General features: G+C 45.2%; 1 protein-coding gene across 8 annotated transcripts in view; it reads left to right on the top strand.

Moving 5' to 3' along the window:
- The window catches only part of KPNA1 (karyopherin subunit alpha 1), a 123,923-nt gene that overhangs the window by 21,901 nt on the left and 85,937 nt on the right, over nt 1-16,085 (top strand). For 7 of the 8 annotated variants that reach the window (XR_005596250.1, XM_039530579.1, XM_039530548.1 and 4 more), the window contains exons 4-5: nt 2,839-2,938; nt 6,564-6,658. Coding sequence is in view for 7 of the 8 variants with exons in the window: in XM_039530579.1 (XP_039386513.1) it covers nt 2,839-2,938; nt 6,564-6,658 (195 nt within the window). In the remaining variant the exon portion in view is untranslated. Of the gene's footprint in view, nt 1-890; nt 1,006-2,838; nt 2,939-6,563; nt 6,659-16,085 lie in introns of those variants that run through there. The other variant, XM_039530571.1, reaches the window with a different exon arrangement.

Genomic DNA, 16,085 nt, shown 5'->3' with positions numbered 1-16,085 from the left:
GACTCTGGGGTGTCTCCCTCCACCCCAGTACCCTCAGTCTCAGTTTCCTCCTCCTCCTCCCCCCCCGGCTCTGAAGTGTCCATCGTGGTCCTCGGGTTGGCGGTGGGGTCACCCCCAAGTAGCGCGTCCAGCTCTTTGTAAAAATGGCAGGTCGTGGGGGCAGCGCCGGAGCGGCGGTTTCCCTCGCGGGCTTTGCAGTAGGCACTCCGCAGCTCCTTCACTTTAACCCTGCACTGCAGCGTGTCCCGGTCATGGCCCCTTTCCAGCATGGCCTTTGATACCTGCATATAGGTATCGTAATTCCTATGGCTGGAGCGCAGCTGGGATTACACAGCTTCCTCCCTCCAAACACTGATGAGGTCCAGCAACTCGCCATTGCTCCATTCTGGCGCTCGTTTGGCGCGTGGAGGCATGGTCACCTGGAAAGATTCACTGATTGCACTCCACACCTGGCTGAGCAAACAGGAAGGGGATTTTTAAAATTCCGGGGCATTTAAAGGGCAAATCACCTGAGGCCAGGGCAGTAGAGTTCCAACTGATGAGTAAAGTGGCTGAACAGGCATTCTGGGATACCTCCAAATACCTCTGGAGGCCAATAACAGCACTTTTGGTGGCCACACTGGCGGAGCAGCGCTGCATCACCAGCGCTGCAGTTGTTATTCCCCAGGCCGAGGTGGAGTACAGCCAGCGCTGTAGCCAGGGAGATACAGCGCTGTACATGCCTTGCAAGTGTGGACGGTGAGTGAGTTGCAGTGCTGTAAAGCCACCACCAGCGCTGCAACTCTCCAGTGTAGCCAAGCCCTTGGTTAAGCATTGTAAGCTAACACAATGGAGAGTCATTTGCATATGAAGTCGTCAGGGGGTTGTGAAATCAACAGGGAGGCAGCATACTGGAAAATAAGCCACGGGGGTGTGTAGGGCGTTATATTGATTCTGGGTACAGACAGTGAACTCTGAAGGATATACGGAGAATAAGGAAGATGCTCTTTCATCCTGCACGAAGAAGTAATCAGGCAGTGCGATTTACATTCATGAAAATAGCATTACAACTGACCTTGGTTAAAATGATGCAGGGGACATTTGGGGTGAGATGAACTTCTTAAGACAGAAGGTTAGCCTGTTCAGTTTAGTCTCTAGAAATCATGTTATGATTTTGTTGTATATGTAACCTTTTGTTTTCATTATCCTTACTCACTATTTCTTGAATCTTTGATGATGATCTTGTTTTCACTATAAATATATGTTAGTGTCTGATATTAAACGAGCGGCTGATCCTGAGTTGAATCATACAAGCTGGTGTGTTCACTGGCCCTTAGAAACAACAGACCTGGTTTTTCTGTGAATGTTCAGTGAATAAAGGGCTGGACACTACAGGGCAATACTTCAAAGGGGCTTGGGGACTGGAGGTACATCTGCTGTTAACCTCAAAGGCACCGTAAGGGCTGGCATAGCCCAGAGGAGGATGCTTGAGCGGCTCTTAGACTGGTAGTGTTGGGGAGCTGAAACACAGTTGAGCACAAGCAAGTCTTTCTCACGCTGGATACAGGGGAGTATTAAGGTGACTCAGTCTTAGAACACTGAGAAGAGTCACTGATTTTCTAATTTTCACCAGAATCACTAGGGATCTGCCCATTGATGTTAAGAACGTTCCCTGACATTTTGGAATTCAGTGGTTGTAGTTTTCAACAGCTATTGCATTAAATACAGAGAAATACCATTGAAATGAGTGTGCAGATTTGCTTTGCTCTGCCAAAAACTCATTAACGGAGTAACCTGGATGGCTCAGTGGATCCCTAATGAAATATAGAGGCTCACATAGGTAGTTCTCCTAAAATTTATCCCAGGTCAGTAGTGATAGAAAGCTGTAACCATTTGTTTTAAAGTTTATGTGAAATGGACCTGGAGTAAACCATGGGAGGGTGTTTCAGTGTAAATGTGACAGGTGCTAATTTTAAAAACTACAATTGCAAATATCTCAAATTAGCATCCATGAAAATCTCCGAGAGAGAGGGGGCTGTTGAAATTTAACTCCCCTCTTCTCCTAAATTGTCTATCTTGCAAAATATAGACCAGTAATTCTTCACTAGTAGAAGTGAAAGTTCAGAGAAAGCTCAGGTATTTTTATCTGTTCATCTATCTCCCTCTTAAAGTAGGATTCAATGACTTGGTGGTCAGAAGATCTGAGCCCTTTCTACACTACTCCTTCCACCTGTGGACCTGCATGTGTGCTGAACTGTGCATCCTTTTTTTCCTGCTGTAGACAAAGTCTCCAGGTCAAAGTTGAAGGACACTGGTCAGAGTAGTGTAGGAAAGCTAGCACTGCTGCTGTGATGTTATGCTCAGGAATTCAGTCATCAGGGTTGTCTGTCTTTCACCAGAACTAAAACCATTTATACTTTTTTAAAATTACAGGTTGTGTGAATTGAGGTGCTACAAAAATGGCTTGAAGCAAACATGATGGACAGGTCTAGACAATAACTTATCCTAGCCACAAACACCCATATATCAATAACTTTACTATTTCAGTCCTCATCTTCCTTCTCCTGATAAGATACTGCCAGTTATATGGTGGTTTTGTGATGTGGAAAATGTCTGCTAATTTTGCTCATATAGCTTAAAACAAAATTTTGGATTCTAGAGATGAAAGGTTCACAAATTAGCATACTACCATCTGAAGTACTTTGAATGATCACACTAACAGTCAATAATATCACTTTTGTTGGCTAGCTTTTTACATAGTAATAAACTCAATAGCACACTTTGGCAAATGTTATTCTAATCTTTTCCCTCTGAGTTCAATCCAAAATTTACTAGTTTGCTTTCCCTATGTAATCCCAGAGTGCCGTCATCACCTCTGATATGATTGAGATGATTTTCTCCAATAGCCCAGAGCAGCAGCTCTCAGCCACTCAGAAATTCCGGAAGCTACTTTCAAAAGGTGAGTACTGAAGCTACTTAGAGTTGTAACGTTGAGGTGGGGGGATATGTTTTATATTCCAGCTAGTATAATAGTATTATAGAAGATTAGGGTTGGAAGAGACCTCATGAGTTCATCTAGTCCAACCCCCTGCTCAATGCAGGACCAACCCCAACTAATAATCCCAGCTAGGGCTTTGTCAAACCGGGCCTTAAAAACCTCTAAGGATGGAGATTCCACCATCCCCGTAGAGAACCCATTCCAGTGCTTCACTACCCTCCTAGTGAAATAGTTTTTCCTAATATCCAACATAGACCTCCCCCACTGCAACTTGAGACCATTGCTCCTTGTTCTGTCATCTGCCACCACTGAGAACAGCCTAGTTCCATTCTCTTTGAATGCCCCTTCAGGTAGTTGAATGTTGCTGTCAAATCCCCCCTCACTCTTCTAGTAACGGGGTAGTGAACTGTCTTTGTGACATGAAAGATATCTTAGCACCATACTCTTCAAACCCCTGCCAGTCTCACTACATATTCTAGCATCCAGGCAGTAATTCCTTCACGACATATAGGAACTTTCCTGAACATGCTTTTTCAAAAACAACAACCCTACATCTTGAGCAAATGCCTCTGCAGATTCCTATATGATCATGCCCACCAGGGAGTGCTGGTTTAGAGCCTTTTGGAAAGCGTTGATTATTAAGACTACTTGAAAGCCCCAGCTCAGAACCACATTTTCAGTGTGACAGGTTAAAAGTATCTGTGGGTCTGACTGTTCCTGTCTTGGCTGCTGTCTCCTCTGGTTTGGACTCTATAATCCTCCCCCATCCTCCTTCTATTTCATTTGTTATGCTAGTTTTTTATTACTTTAAAAGAAAGCGTTTTAATTTTTATTTTTAGTTCCTCCTTTTGTGGCTTGCTCTGTTTCCTGGCATTACTGTTATAGATCCTCACTGTAACCAGTGTTGTGTGCTTTTTGGACACTAACCCACTTCAGGGTCACAGTCAGCTTCATAGCTACTGATACCTCCACTTGAGTGACTTCCCACCTCTGGGACTGCAGAGTCCCACAGGAAGTTGGGCTTTAAATCTTGTGCCTCTTACAAGGCTAAAATATTGATCAACTGGTATGCCTTTGGCACTTGAATAGATCACTCCTTGAGGCGGAACTCCACCTGTGCAAGCTTTATCCTTTCAGCCAGAAGAAAAAGATATTCACTTCAAAGCACTCCTTAGTACACTTGCATTCCTCAGATCCAAATAGTTTAGATTATCATGGGTTTCTTATGCTTTGAGGCTTATGGTACCCTGACTGAAGCAGAGGAATAGGGAGTATTGTCAAGAATGGATAGCCTTATCGTTCAGCTTGTGGGTGTGCCACAGGCTTTCTAGTGTAATTTATGGTCAGATCCCTCAATCTGCGTCTTGGGTCCCCATCTGTAAAATAGGGATAATACTTCCCTACCCTGTGAGTGTAAATCATTCATTTATTATTGTGGCAGCACCTAGAAACTCTGATTAGGCCATTAGACTAGGCACATGTGACAGAACAATCCCTGACCCAAAGAGTTTATAATCTAAGATAGAGAACAAGTGAATAAAACAAAGAAATAGAGTTGGGGATTCAAAGTAAAAAGTGAAACAATCACAGTTAGTCACAATATTCACTAATGTTTGTGAGGACCTCAGTTATGATGGTTTTCGAGGCCATATGAATATCCTAGAATCATAGGTTTTTAGGAGAAGGACCTGTTGTGATCTAGTCTGACTGCTTGTATAACATAGGCCATATAATTTCACTTTGTAATTTCTGTGTTAAACTCAATGCCCTCTAGTTGAATTAGAGCCTGACTTTTAGAAAGACATATTTTCTTGATTTAAATTTTTCAAATAGAGAATTGTAAATGGTTTAACTTAATCTGCACCTTATTTCCAGTTTGAATTTGCCAAGCTTTAACGTCTGACCATTGACTCTTGTTATGTCTTTGTCAGGTAGATTAAAGATACCTCTACTCTCAGATATTTTCTCCTCAATTATAGTCCATGATGATATCACTTATTACATTTCTTCAATAAACTAGGTAGCGGTCACTGATGGAACTGTCTAAGAGACACCATAGGCAACACAGGTTTTGGGGATGTTTTGTAACTGTTGGGAAAGTCTGAACTTGGCACATGAATTGAAGTTCTGGTTTTGATTATAGTTCTGTTGGTTTTCAGCATAGAGCAGAGGTGGGCAAACTTTTTGGCCTGAGTGCCACACCAGGGATCTGAAACTGTTTGGAGGGCCAGGTAGGGAAGGCTGTGCCTCCCCAAACAGCCTGGTCCCTGCCCTCTATCCGCCCCCTTCCACTTCCCGCCCCCTGACTGCCCCCCTCAGAACCTCTGACCCATCCAACCCCCCCCCACTCCTTGTCCCCTGACTGCCCCCTCCTGGGAGAATCTAGGAATAAAGAATGTAGATCACCCTTAGAAGATGGTGTCCTGGGATAAAGTGACACTGAAAAGGACTTGGGGATAATGGTCCCCAGTTGAATATGAGCTCCAGATATGATGCTATATCTATGAGGGCAAACATGATCCTTGGATTTGTAAGAAGTAGAATGTCAAGTAGGAGTAGGGAAGTGTTATTACCTCTGTACGTGGCATTAGACTATTGCTATAGAATAGTCTGTCCGCTTCTGGTGTCAACACTTCAAAATGGATGTTGAAAAATTGGAAAAGATTCAGAAGATGCTACAGGAATGATTTGAGATCTGGAATACCTGCCTTATCATGAGAGACTTAAGAAACTTGGTCTATTTTAGTTTATCCAAGAGAAAGTTAAATGACTTGACTATGGGCTAAAAGTGCCTCATGGAGAAGAGATTTCTGATAGTGATGGCTCTTTATGCATTTTCTGCTAAATGAATGAGATCCAATGGTTGAAAACTAAAGCTAGACAAATTTAGTCTAGAAATAAGGTGTAAAATTTCAAATTAGGGTAATCAACCATTGGAACAACTTTCTTATGGGTGTGGTGGATGCTCCATCACTTGATGTCTTTAAATGAAAAGACCAGATCTTTTCTAAAAGATAAACTAAAGGGCAAAAAGAAGTTATGGTCTTGACACAGAAATTCCTGTGGAAGTTTTTATGGCCTGTATTATTCAGGAAGTCAGACTCAGTGATTGTAATCATCCCTTGTGGCCTATAATCTATGACTATTAAATGAAGAGGAGATGGTTTGGGCTGTTTTATCCTCTCAACAACAACAATTGGACCTAGGTGATGCTTGTGTGGCCCAAACATTCTGCTTTCTGGAAAATTGTAAGACAGCTGCTCCACGTGCACATATGTCAAAATGACTCTGCAGAGGAAGTAGTCTTTCTTTTTCATAAATGAGCTTGTTGGTTTTATGAATCAGCTTCTTTTCGTGTGTGTGTGTGTTTTCTCCCCCACCCACCCCCAGAATCATGGTGCTGGATTCCACTTTCTGTGGCAGATGTAAATCCCTGTCCTTGATATGGGCAAAGTAATGTTGGTGTAAAATGTAATTTTCTTTGACAGAGAGAGAAATTAACATAATGGGATTTTGGTAGTGTCCCTTGGGAATTTCCATGCAAAAAGAGATTCATGTATCTAATTTCACATTCTATTTTAAACAGAGCCTAATCCACCAATAGATGAAGTGATCAGCACACCGGGAGTGGTGGCCAGGTTTGTGGAGTTCCTCAAACGAAAAGAAAATTGTACATTACAGGTGCACAATATTCCCCCCCCCCTCTATTTTATGAATGGAGTTGGTGAGCATGAAAATTTAATGTCGGGATGTTAGAAGCTAAAAGCAGGTACACATTAAGCAAGCCACCACCTTCCTCCCAGGCTATGACAATGAAACTGAATCTTAACTCAAAGGACTCCTGCGATTTCAGCTTTAGGCCTCTGAGAAGAGGCTGAGTATGTCAGATCATAGTATGGTGGTTAGGATGGGGACCACCACATTGACTTTCTTCTGTATCAGAAATAGGATTTGAATGCTGGCCTGGAAAGATGAAATACCAGTGAACTATCCCACATTGTCTTGTTTCTCCTTTGTATGATTGCACATGTCCAGTCCACTTCAGGTATGTGCGTGCCCAACGCACCAGAGTTTCTTTGGCATGACCTGCCAAGGTGACGCATGCATCCTCTGCTGCCTTGTGTTGCTGCATAATCGTATACAGTGCGGAGCCACCCTAGGTCCCCCTGATTTCCTTCTTACTACCTGTGATCAGTAGCTGGAGCATGTCAGCTTGCTTCCGCAAGATTTCATCCCTTACAGGGAATGTCTTAGCTTTCTGTAAATAGTTAATGGTACTTGTTAGATAGTTAAATTAATATACATTTCATTTGTTATTTTTCTTTCTTTTCCTTTGGCATTGGTTCACTATTGTTACGGGGTGCCAGAGCCCAGTACCAAGATATGCCTTGGTCTCCGGTGTTTAAACCTTGTGCTGGCTGCAAAAATTGAAGCTGCTGACCGACCCTCATTTAGAGACTGCTGCCAAATTTGCGGAGACTTTAAGCCTTGGATGAACAAAGACAGAGGCAAGATTACCTGCATCAGCCTTCTGAGTCTTCCTTCTTGGGGCATGCACTGAGTACTTCAGCATAAGTTGAGAATTGTCCCACTGGACATTGCCTTGGAATGCCTGCACCAATCCCCTTCCCTGGTGATGAAGAAGCACAAGAGGTTGGAATCACCCAAGGAGCTAAGACTTAGCTCCGCTAAATGATTGAAGTCCCTGGTAAGTACTCAGGAGGACAGGGAGTGTGTCCTCTGGCAAGAGATCCTCTCTGGTACCAACCTGTTTGAATACTTCTTGCTGCTGATGTTGTTGCACAGAAAGCCTCATGGTACCGATGATGCTGGCCTACGCAGCAGCACAAGATCTACTCTGCCTTTCAGTACCAGATGCCCAGTGGTACAGGAGATACTTCGGTACCAGGTGAGCTATCTTCAGGACCTGGGGATGGACTTACCTCAGGCTTGTGGTCAGTCCTTAGTACATTGAGTGTCCAGCGTTTTCTCAACCTGTGCCATTTAGGAGTGAACCTACCCTGGTACTGATATCCCTGTTACTGCTATATCAGGAATAGCACCCATAGACGTTGGCACTGCTTGATGTAGCGCACTACCATGGTCAGCTGACTCAGGGTCGTCTTCAGAGTCGGAGTTAAATTCTTGTGCCCTTCCCTTCTGAGATAGATGATGACAGTCCTCTTTTTCGTTGAGGGAGTTTCGTTACTGGTGCCTATTGCATGTCCCAAGACAGTCCAGATTAAGGGAACATGGCTGGGGTCCTATGCCATACCCATAGCCCTATTGGAAACCTTGGGGCATATCTCCTGCTTCCAGATCTTCCCATTTTAGATCTACTGCCAGGTGGCATGCTAATTCACATGATGAGGTCCAGGTTTATGTCTTCGGTACTGAGCAAAACCCTGTAAGCCTCCAAGCTATGAAACATCCACTCACTACAGTGCAGGAGGATCAGCCTAAGCCTCTTTTGCATTTCTCTTTGTCATTGCCTGATGAGATTGTTGCTCCTGGAGATACATCACTAGTCTAAGATGACTACGGGGCTTAGAGAGACCTTTTAAAGAGAGTAGCTACCTCTCTGATATCCCTGTTGAGGTAGTCCAGGAGAGTCCTCATGGACTTGTGGACATTCTGGAGTTAGCAGGTCATTCTAGAGTCTCTCTCCCTATCAACAAGGCCATCTTAGAGCCTATAAGGTCCTTGTGGCATATGCCATCCTTGCTGCCTCCAACAGTCAAGAGAACAAAAAGAAGGTACTATATCCTTTCTCAAGACTATGAGCATCCCTCGTCAGGTTATTTGGTGTTTTGACAGTAAATGAGAGTGTGTCAGGGTTGTCCCCCTTCTACCCCAAAGGACAAAGATGCAAAGAAATTTGACATTTTTGGTAGGAAAATGTATTCCACGTCTGGTCTACAATTTCACATTGCTAACCAACAAGCATTGTTGGCCAGGTATGACTTCTCTGTCTGGGATAATATGCAGAAATTCTTAGATAAGTTGTCAAAGGATGCGAGACAAGAATTCCAGGCTCTGTTACACTAAGGGCAAGCTTGTGGCTCGGACCTCTCTGCAAGCATCCTTAGGGCAGATTTAGTGGCTAAAGCCATGGCATCTGCAGTATCTATGCACAGATGTTTATGGCTTCAGTCCTTGGGTTTTCCACAGGCGGTCCAGCAGAGGATACAGGCTTCCCCAAGGTCCTACGTTCTTGTAGAAGCTAGATGAGATGCTCCACGGTCTTAAAATTTGAGGACCACATTGAAATTATTGGGAATTTACATACCATTCCTTAAAAGAAAGCATTTCCCCCTTCAGTTTCTACATAGATACCTGCCGTTTCCACTGAGACAGCCTGACCAATCTAGAAAACAAGGAAAGAACCATGAGAGAAGACCAATTCCTTATCAGTTTTCTTCAGCAGATTCTTCCAGACAATCAGGGAAACCCAAACTGTCTGTGCTTGACAAGATCATTCAACAGAGTACCAGATCTCATCATTCAAGTTTCTCCTTTCTCTATTTTTTCCAACAGGGTATCCTGCTTCCTATTTGCTTGCTCGCATATTACCACAGATGCTGGGTCCTAAGTAGGGAGGAATGGGGATACAGCTGCCAGTATATTTCCATCTCTTCCTCCTTGACCCGTCCCTCTTTAGGGACCATTGTCATGAGGGTGTCATCTGAGAAATGCAGTCTCTTCTCTGTTGGGAGCTCTAGAAGAGGTTATCACCCTCCCCCCACTGAGGGAAGGGTTTTTAATCATATTACTTCCTGATTCCAAAGGCAAAATGAGGTCTCAGGCCATCCTCCATGGGAAGTTTGAACAAATATATAAAGGAAATAAGGTTTTGAATGGTTGCCCTGGCCACCATCATCCCCTCCCTGGATCCCGGTGACTGGTATGCTGCTCTTGAAGGACTCATATTTCTATGTGGCAGTCCATCCAAGCCTCCAGAAATTCCTAAGACTTCTGGTCAACATCATCTGTTATCAGTTTACGGTCCTACGTTTTGACCTGTCTGCTGCCCTGCAAGTATTTACAAAATGCACGGCAGTGGTTGCAGGATTCCTAAGGAAACAAAGTGAGCAAGTATTTCCTCACCTACATGACTGGCTGTTATGAGATCTATGCAGGGTCTGTTGCCTCTTTGGAGTTCGGCTCTGTTGATTAATGAGGACTAATCAGTCTTCTTCCCAGTTCAGAGAATGAATTATAGGAGCAATCCTGGATTCTGCAGTAGCCAGGGCATTCCTAATCTCAAACCAGATTCTTGACAATGTTAAACATTTCCATAGATCTAAAAGCTCATCTGTTTACAACAGTAAAAAATTGCCTCAGACTACTGGGACACGTTACCTCCTGCATGTATGTGGTCATCTCGAAGTTGCCAGGCTGGTTAAAGTCAGTTTGAGCTTGTCATGCAGTGACAGTACCTGCAGGAGTACTCGCTCTCCATCTGATGGCCTGGATGCTCCACGAGTAAGGCAGAGGGTTCAGGGAATGTGCAAAACATCCTCTACTAGATAAGCTTATATGTTGAAGTGGAAATGAGTCTCCTTATGGTCAACAAGGCCTATTGATTAGTTTAATCAGAATTCACCTGGCAGCTATTTTTACTTTCCACCTCCAATTGCAGGCTGTTCAGTATTTTCTGATTCTGCCAGTCTGATTCTTAAAGGGTCTGGTCAGGTTATATCCCCACGTCATGGATCCCATTTCTTCCTGGGACTTAAATGTGGTGCTAAGTCACTTGATGCGTCCTACCTTTGAACCCATGGCTATTTGCTGCATCTCTCTATGAAAGTAGCATTTTTTGGCAGCTATTACCACCGTGGAAAGAGTGATGCAGTTATGAGCTTTGGTAGCTGAACCTCTTTGTGCAGATTTTTATAAGGAAAAGTTGTACTTTCATCCACATCTGAAATTTCTGACTAAAGTAATATTGTAATTCCACCTCAATCAAGCCATATATTTATGAACTTTCTTTCCTAAGTCCTATTTTCATAAGGATGGAGAGAGACTGCATACCTTGGTGCTAAAAGGGCATTGGCTTTTTACTTAGAATGAGGTCTTTCAGATCTTCATCACAGTTTGTGTCAGTTGCAGACAAGATGAAAGGCTTTATAGTCTCAATGCAGAAGATTTCATTCTGCATTACGTATGTGCCTTGATATTGCTGATATTCCCTCTCCAAGCAGAGTGGTAGTTCCCACTACAAAATCTCAAGCAGCTTCTGGAGTGTTTTTGGCTCAAGTGCCTATAGCAGATATTTGTAGAGTTGCAACTTGGTCATCGGTACCTACCTTTGCTTTACAACTCAGTATGCTATATCTCAGCAGTCCAGAGATGTTGCCAAGTTCAGATGAGTAGTTCTTCAATCCTCGTTCAGGTAGACTTTGGAACCTGCCTCTGGATTGAACTACTTATGAGTCACCTGAAGTGGAATGGCATGTGCAGTCACATGAAGAAAACACAGTTACTGACCTGTTCTGTAGCTGTTGTTCTTCGAGATTTTGCACATGTCCATTCCACGACCTACCCGTCTGTCCGGTAAGAAGGAACTGGGGAGACAGGGTCTGTGGTGGCTCCACCTGTTATACCATTGTGTAACAGTATGAGGGAGCAGAGAGTGCATACGCCACCCCGACAGGTATCACTGATGGAAAAATCTCTGTCTCTAGTGCACTGGGTGTGTGCACACCTGAAGTGGAATGGACATGAGCAACACATCTCGAAGATCAACAGTTACAGAGCAGGTTAGTAACTGTTTTTATGCCAATCCAGAATGAAAAATTTAGACCTGAATATAGATAACTTACAAGGTGATAAAGGTAGGAAATCTGTAACTTTTCTTGAGTTAGTTTTGGAAATGTGATTATGGTTTAGAATAGAAGTTAATCTCCTTGTCACAAGTCTATTCCTTGGGAATTCCTTTCACTTTCACTCTGGTTCATTGTAGCTGGAATTTTTTCCTGGGCAGTAGAAAATAGAGGGAAAGGAAGGAAATCTGGCCTAACCATACCAAATCTACACAGATTAATGGTAGTTTAATAAAATAAGTGGGGTAGAATAAATGTTCTTTCAAAATTCATAAAATAACAGGTACTTTTTCAGTGCAGTGTGCAGGTTAAATGCTGCCTTATGGAGTTCTTCAGTACAGGCCAGGGTTTCTTTCCTCTGTAATAGAAGGGTGTGATATATTAGGATCTCTTCACACAATACTCTTGCACTAGATGGCCTCCACTGTAATGGGAAACACTGCTTCTTCTTTGAGCAGTATCCTGATGGATGCTCCACTGTAGGTGTATCTGCATCCCTCTGCTGCTGATCAGAGAATTTTGGTAGCAGTGTCCATTTGACCTGTGCATGTGCTGTCTTTTATTGCCCTCCGCCCCCCCCCAGGTCTCTCAAGAGGCTAACCAGCATTGCGCATGTGAACTCTTCTCAGTTCCTTCTCAGCTGCCTGTGGCTAGAGATGGAGCTTTAGCTGACTGTTAGTGGATCATTGCATTCTATAGAATTATTAATTGTTTCTCTAATCTTTTAGAGCTCCGTTTTCTTTTTTCACTTTTCACTTTTTATTTATTTATATAGCTTACCCTACCCCCTTTTATGGACAGAGTATGTTTGGTTCACTGGGCTTCAAGAAGTGTCTCATTTGCAAAGAATCTGTCCCAGTGACTGACTGACATTCACAGTGCGTCTGCTGCCTGAGAGAACCACATTTCACAGAAGTGTGGTTTTGGCCAACAGCTGAAACCCAGATCCAGAAGGGATAGAGAACTGAGACTCAAGCTTCTCCTAATGGAAGTGGCCCTCCAACCACCCTCAAAGCCGCACCGAGACTCCGGATGGTGAGAATCCTCACCACAACTCTCAATATCTAAGGGAGATGAGCTTAAAAAGTTAACCATGAGCCACTGTCACAAGACCTCTATTAAAAAGGCCTGTGAGTCTTCACAGCAAGCCCTGACCAAGCCGAAAAGTATCTCTGGCTCCCTCAGTATCATCGGTACTGACAGCATTGAAGCCATCTAAATCTGGTACCAAGAGCTCTCACAGTACTACCCTGACAGAACATGTTTGGCTACCTAAGGACCCAACGGGCACTAGCAAAGAATCATTGGTACTGTCTGGGTGCAAGAAAACTAGACAATCCATCATAGGGAAGGCTCCTTCAGTGCAGACATCAACGTTGATACCGTTGTCTGCATGCCATGCACCAGTGGACCTTGCGATCAGGACGGCATCACCAACTCCTTCAGTGCATATGTCTCAGTACTGCCAAACGCTACTGGCTCCACTGACCGTAGCACTGTTGGACTTCCGGCACGCGACAGACCTTTTGTCTGACAAACTGGATTCACCTCTGGTTGGTACCAGGGCCCCGCTGCCGAATCCACCCAGAGCTCCAGACTTACCAGTGATGACATGCCATGCACCCCCATTTTTGAGTGCTGAGTCAGACAGTGAACAAGAGGACATAATCTCCCACCACTCCTGGAAGTGGCCAGCTTGTCCCTGCGGCCCCTGAAGAGGCTAGGGGACTTTGCATGTTGTCCCCACCCTGAGTGCTGACTCTGCAGCTCCCATTGGCTGGGGACTGCAACTAATGGGAGCTGTGGGGGTGGCACTTGCAGGAGCAGTGTGGGACCCAGGGCAGGCAGGGAGCCTGCCTTAGCCCTGTTGTGCTGCCGCCTGAGGTAAGCGCCTCCCAGCCAGAGCCTGCACCCTGCACTCCCTTCTGCACCTGTACCCCAGCCCAGAGCCCACACGCTTTGCCCCCACCAACACGCCAAGCCCTCAGCCCCAGCATGGTGAAAGTGAGATGAGGGTGTGGGAGAGCGAGCAACAGAGGGAGTGGGGATGGAGTGAGTGGGGTGGGGCCTCGGGTAAGGGGCAGGGAAGGGGGAGTGGCAAGGGTGTTTGGGTTTGTGTGATTAGACAGTTGGCAACCCTAGGCCCTTCTCACCCTCTCAGTGGCCTTACTGGGACCTTTGGCAGGCATGTAGACACCGGGCGTCCCATGGCTCTAGCTCGGCCTATCAGGAGCCCATGAGACCCCTCCTTCGGCTGTTGTGTTGAGGATGTCTGAGCCCCCTGACCAGTTAGGAGAGGAACAAGAGCCTAAAGTCAAGGAGGAGATTACCAAGCAGACCAACTTCTCATCTTCATTGCCAGATGAGAGAGTGATGCCCCCTCCTCTGTCGTTGGCAGATGACTTCAAGCTTTTCCAGGAGCTAGCTCAGAGGGTGGCAGATGCATTACAACTACCATTACAAGAGGTGACCAGGTCACACCATAAGCCTATTGGACATTCTGCACGCCTCTGCATTGTTCAGAGTAGCCCTTCCTAATAACGAGGCCTTCTTGGAACCTGCAAAACTCATACGGCAGACCCCAGCATTGGTCCTGCCAACATGTAAGCAGGACAATATAAATTATTACCTGCCAGCGAAAGATACGGACTTTCTCTTCTCTCAGCTGCGCGCCCCTTCCCTCCCAATTTGATCATTGTGGATGTGGTGAATTCAAGAAGCTGTCAGCATCACCTGAAATCCACCTTCTGTAACTGGGACTGGAAGCACCTTAATCTTTTTGGCAGAAAAATATTTTCAAGGAGGTCACTTTGGCAATGATTATTCCAATGTTAGAAAAAGGAGAGTGGTTCACAGCCTTGACCTCCAAGATGCTTATTTCCACATTTCGATCATACCATGTCGCAGAAGATATTTCGGATTCACCCTAGGCCAGGACCACTACCAGTACAGGATACTCCCTTTTGGCCTCTCATTGTCCCCTCCAAGTATTCTCCAAGGGCCTCTCTGTGATGGCAGCTCACCTACACTCCCAGGGCATTATGCTCTACCTTACCTGAATGATTATCTCCTCAGGGGGCATTCCTTTGTCGAAGCCCAGCAAGTTATCCATACCACTCTGGATCTATTCAAGAATCTGGGCCTACAAATCCATGCACAAAAATCAACAATAATCCCGATACAGAGACTAGAATTCATAGGAGCCGATCTCTACTCTGAGTGAGAGCGCTCCTCCCACAACACAGATTCCTCAGTCTCGCCACACTTATAAAGACAGTGCAATCCAGCCCTCAGATATCGGCCAGACATTGCCTTCAGCTTCTGGGGCACATCAGTGATAGCTCATGCCAGACTTTGCATGAAATGTCTCCAAGTATAGTTCAGTTCAGTTTGGAGACTGAACAAAGACAACATAGACAAACTCCTGTTGATGCTCACCAAAATCAAACCACGCCCGCACAGTGCTGCCTCAGCTCCACCCCGAGCCCTAGTTTGCAGCTCCCATTGGCTAGAAACCAGGGGTGGTGCCTGCAGGCGGAGGAAGCACATAGAGCTAGGAGCTGAGGAAGGGGGATTCCCTTTTGCCCTTCCGGGGAGGGCCCGCACCGCCCTGCACCCCAGCCCTGAGCTTCCTCCCAAACTCCTACTGCTGAGGGGCGGGGGGGGGCCTGACACTGCCCCAGCAGCAGCCATGCCTGAGCTGCTCAGGCGGCTCCCAGGCCATCCGGGCTGCCGCAGAAGTCATGGAAATCCACGGAATCTGTGACCTCTGTGACAAACATGGAGCCATAGTCATGATGGACAATATAGTGTGCAAGTATTCCATAAACCATCAAGGAGGTGCTAGGTTGCCCTCTCTTTGTATGGAAGCACTAAAGCTCTGGAACTGGTGTATTTCCCACAATGTTACAATATCAGTGGCTTACCTACCAGGAGTACTCAGCACAACAGTGGACAGTCTCAGCCACAAATTCCCACATGACCACGAGTGGGAGATAGACTCAGTGATACTCCATGACTTACTCCAACAATGGGGGACACTAATAGTAGACTTCTTTGCTACTTACCAGAACAAGAAATGTACATAGTACTGCTCCAAAGCAGGCATCAGCCAGCAGTTCGTGGGGGATGCTCTCCTTCTCTCATGGGAGAAAGGCCTTATTTACGCCTTTCCCCCATTCCCTCTATTGCTGAAAGTCTTGTTGAAAATAAAAAGAGAAAAAGCAATCATACCGATTGCTTCCACCTGGCCAAGATAGTCATGGTACCCTTAGCTGGCACAA

This window comes from Mauremys reevesii, linkage group 1 (genome assembly GCF_016161935.1).
Source record: "Mauremys reevesii isolate NIE-2019 linkage group 1, ASM1616193v1, whole genome shotgun sequence".
Lineage (NCBI taxonomy): Eukaryota > Metazoa > Chordata > Testudines > Geoemydidae > Mauremys > Mauremys reevesii.
Note: the sequence above shows the minus strand (reverse complement) of the source record. Positions and strands in the feature narration are given on the sequence as shown.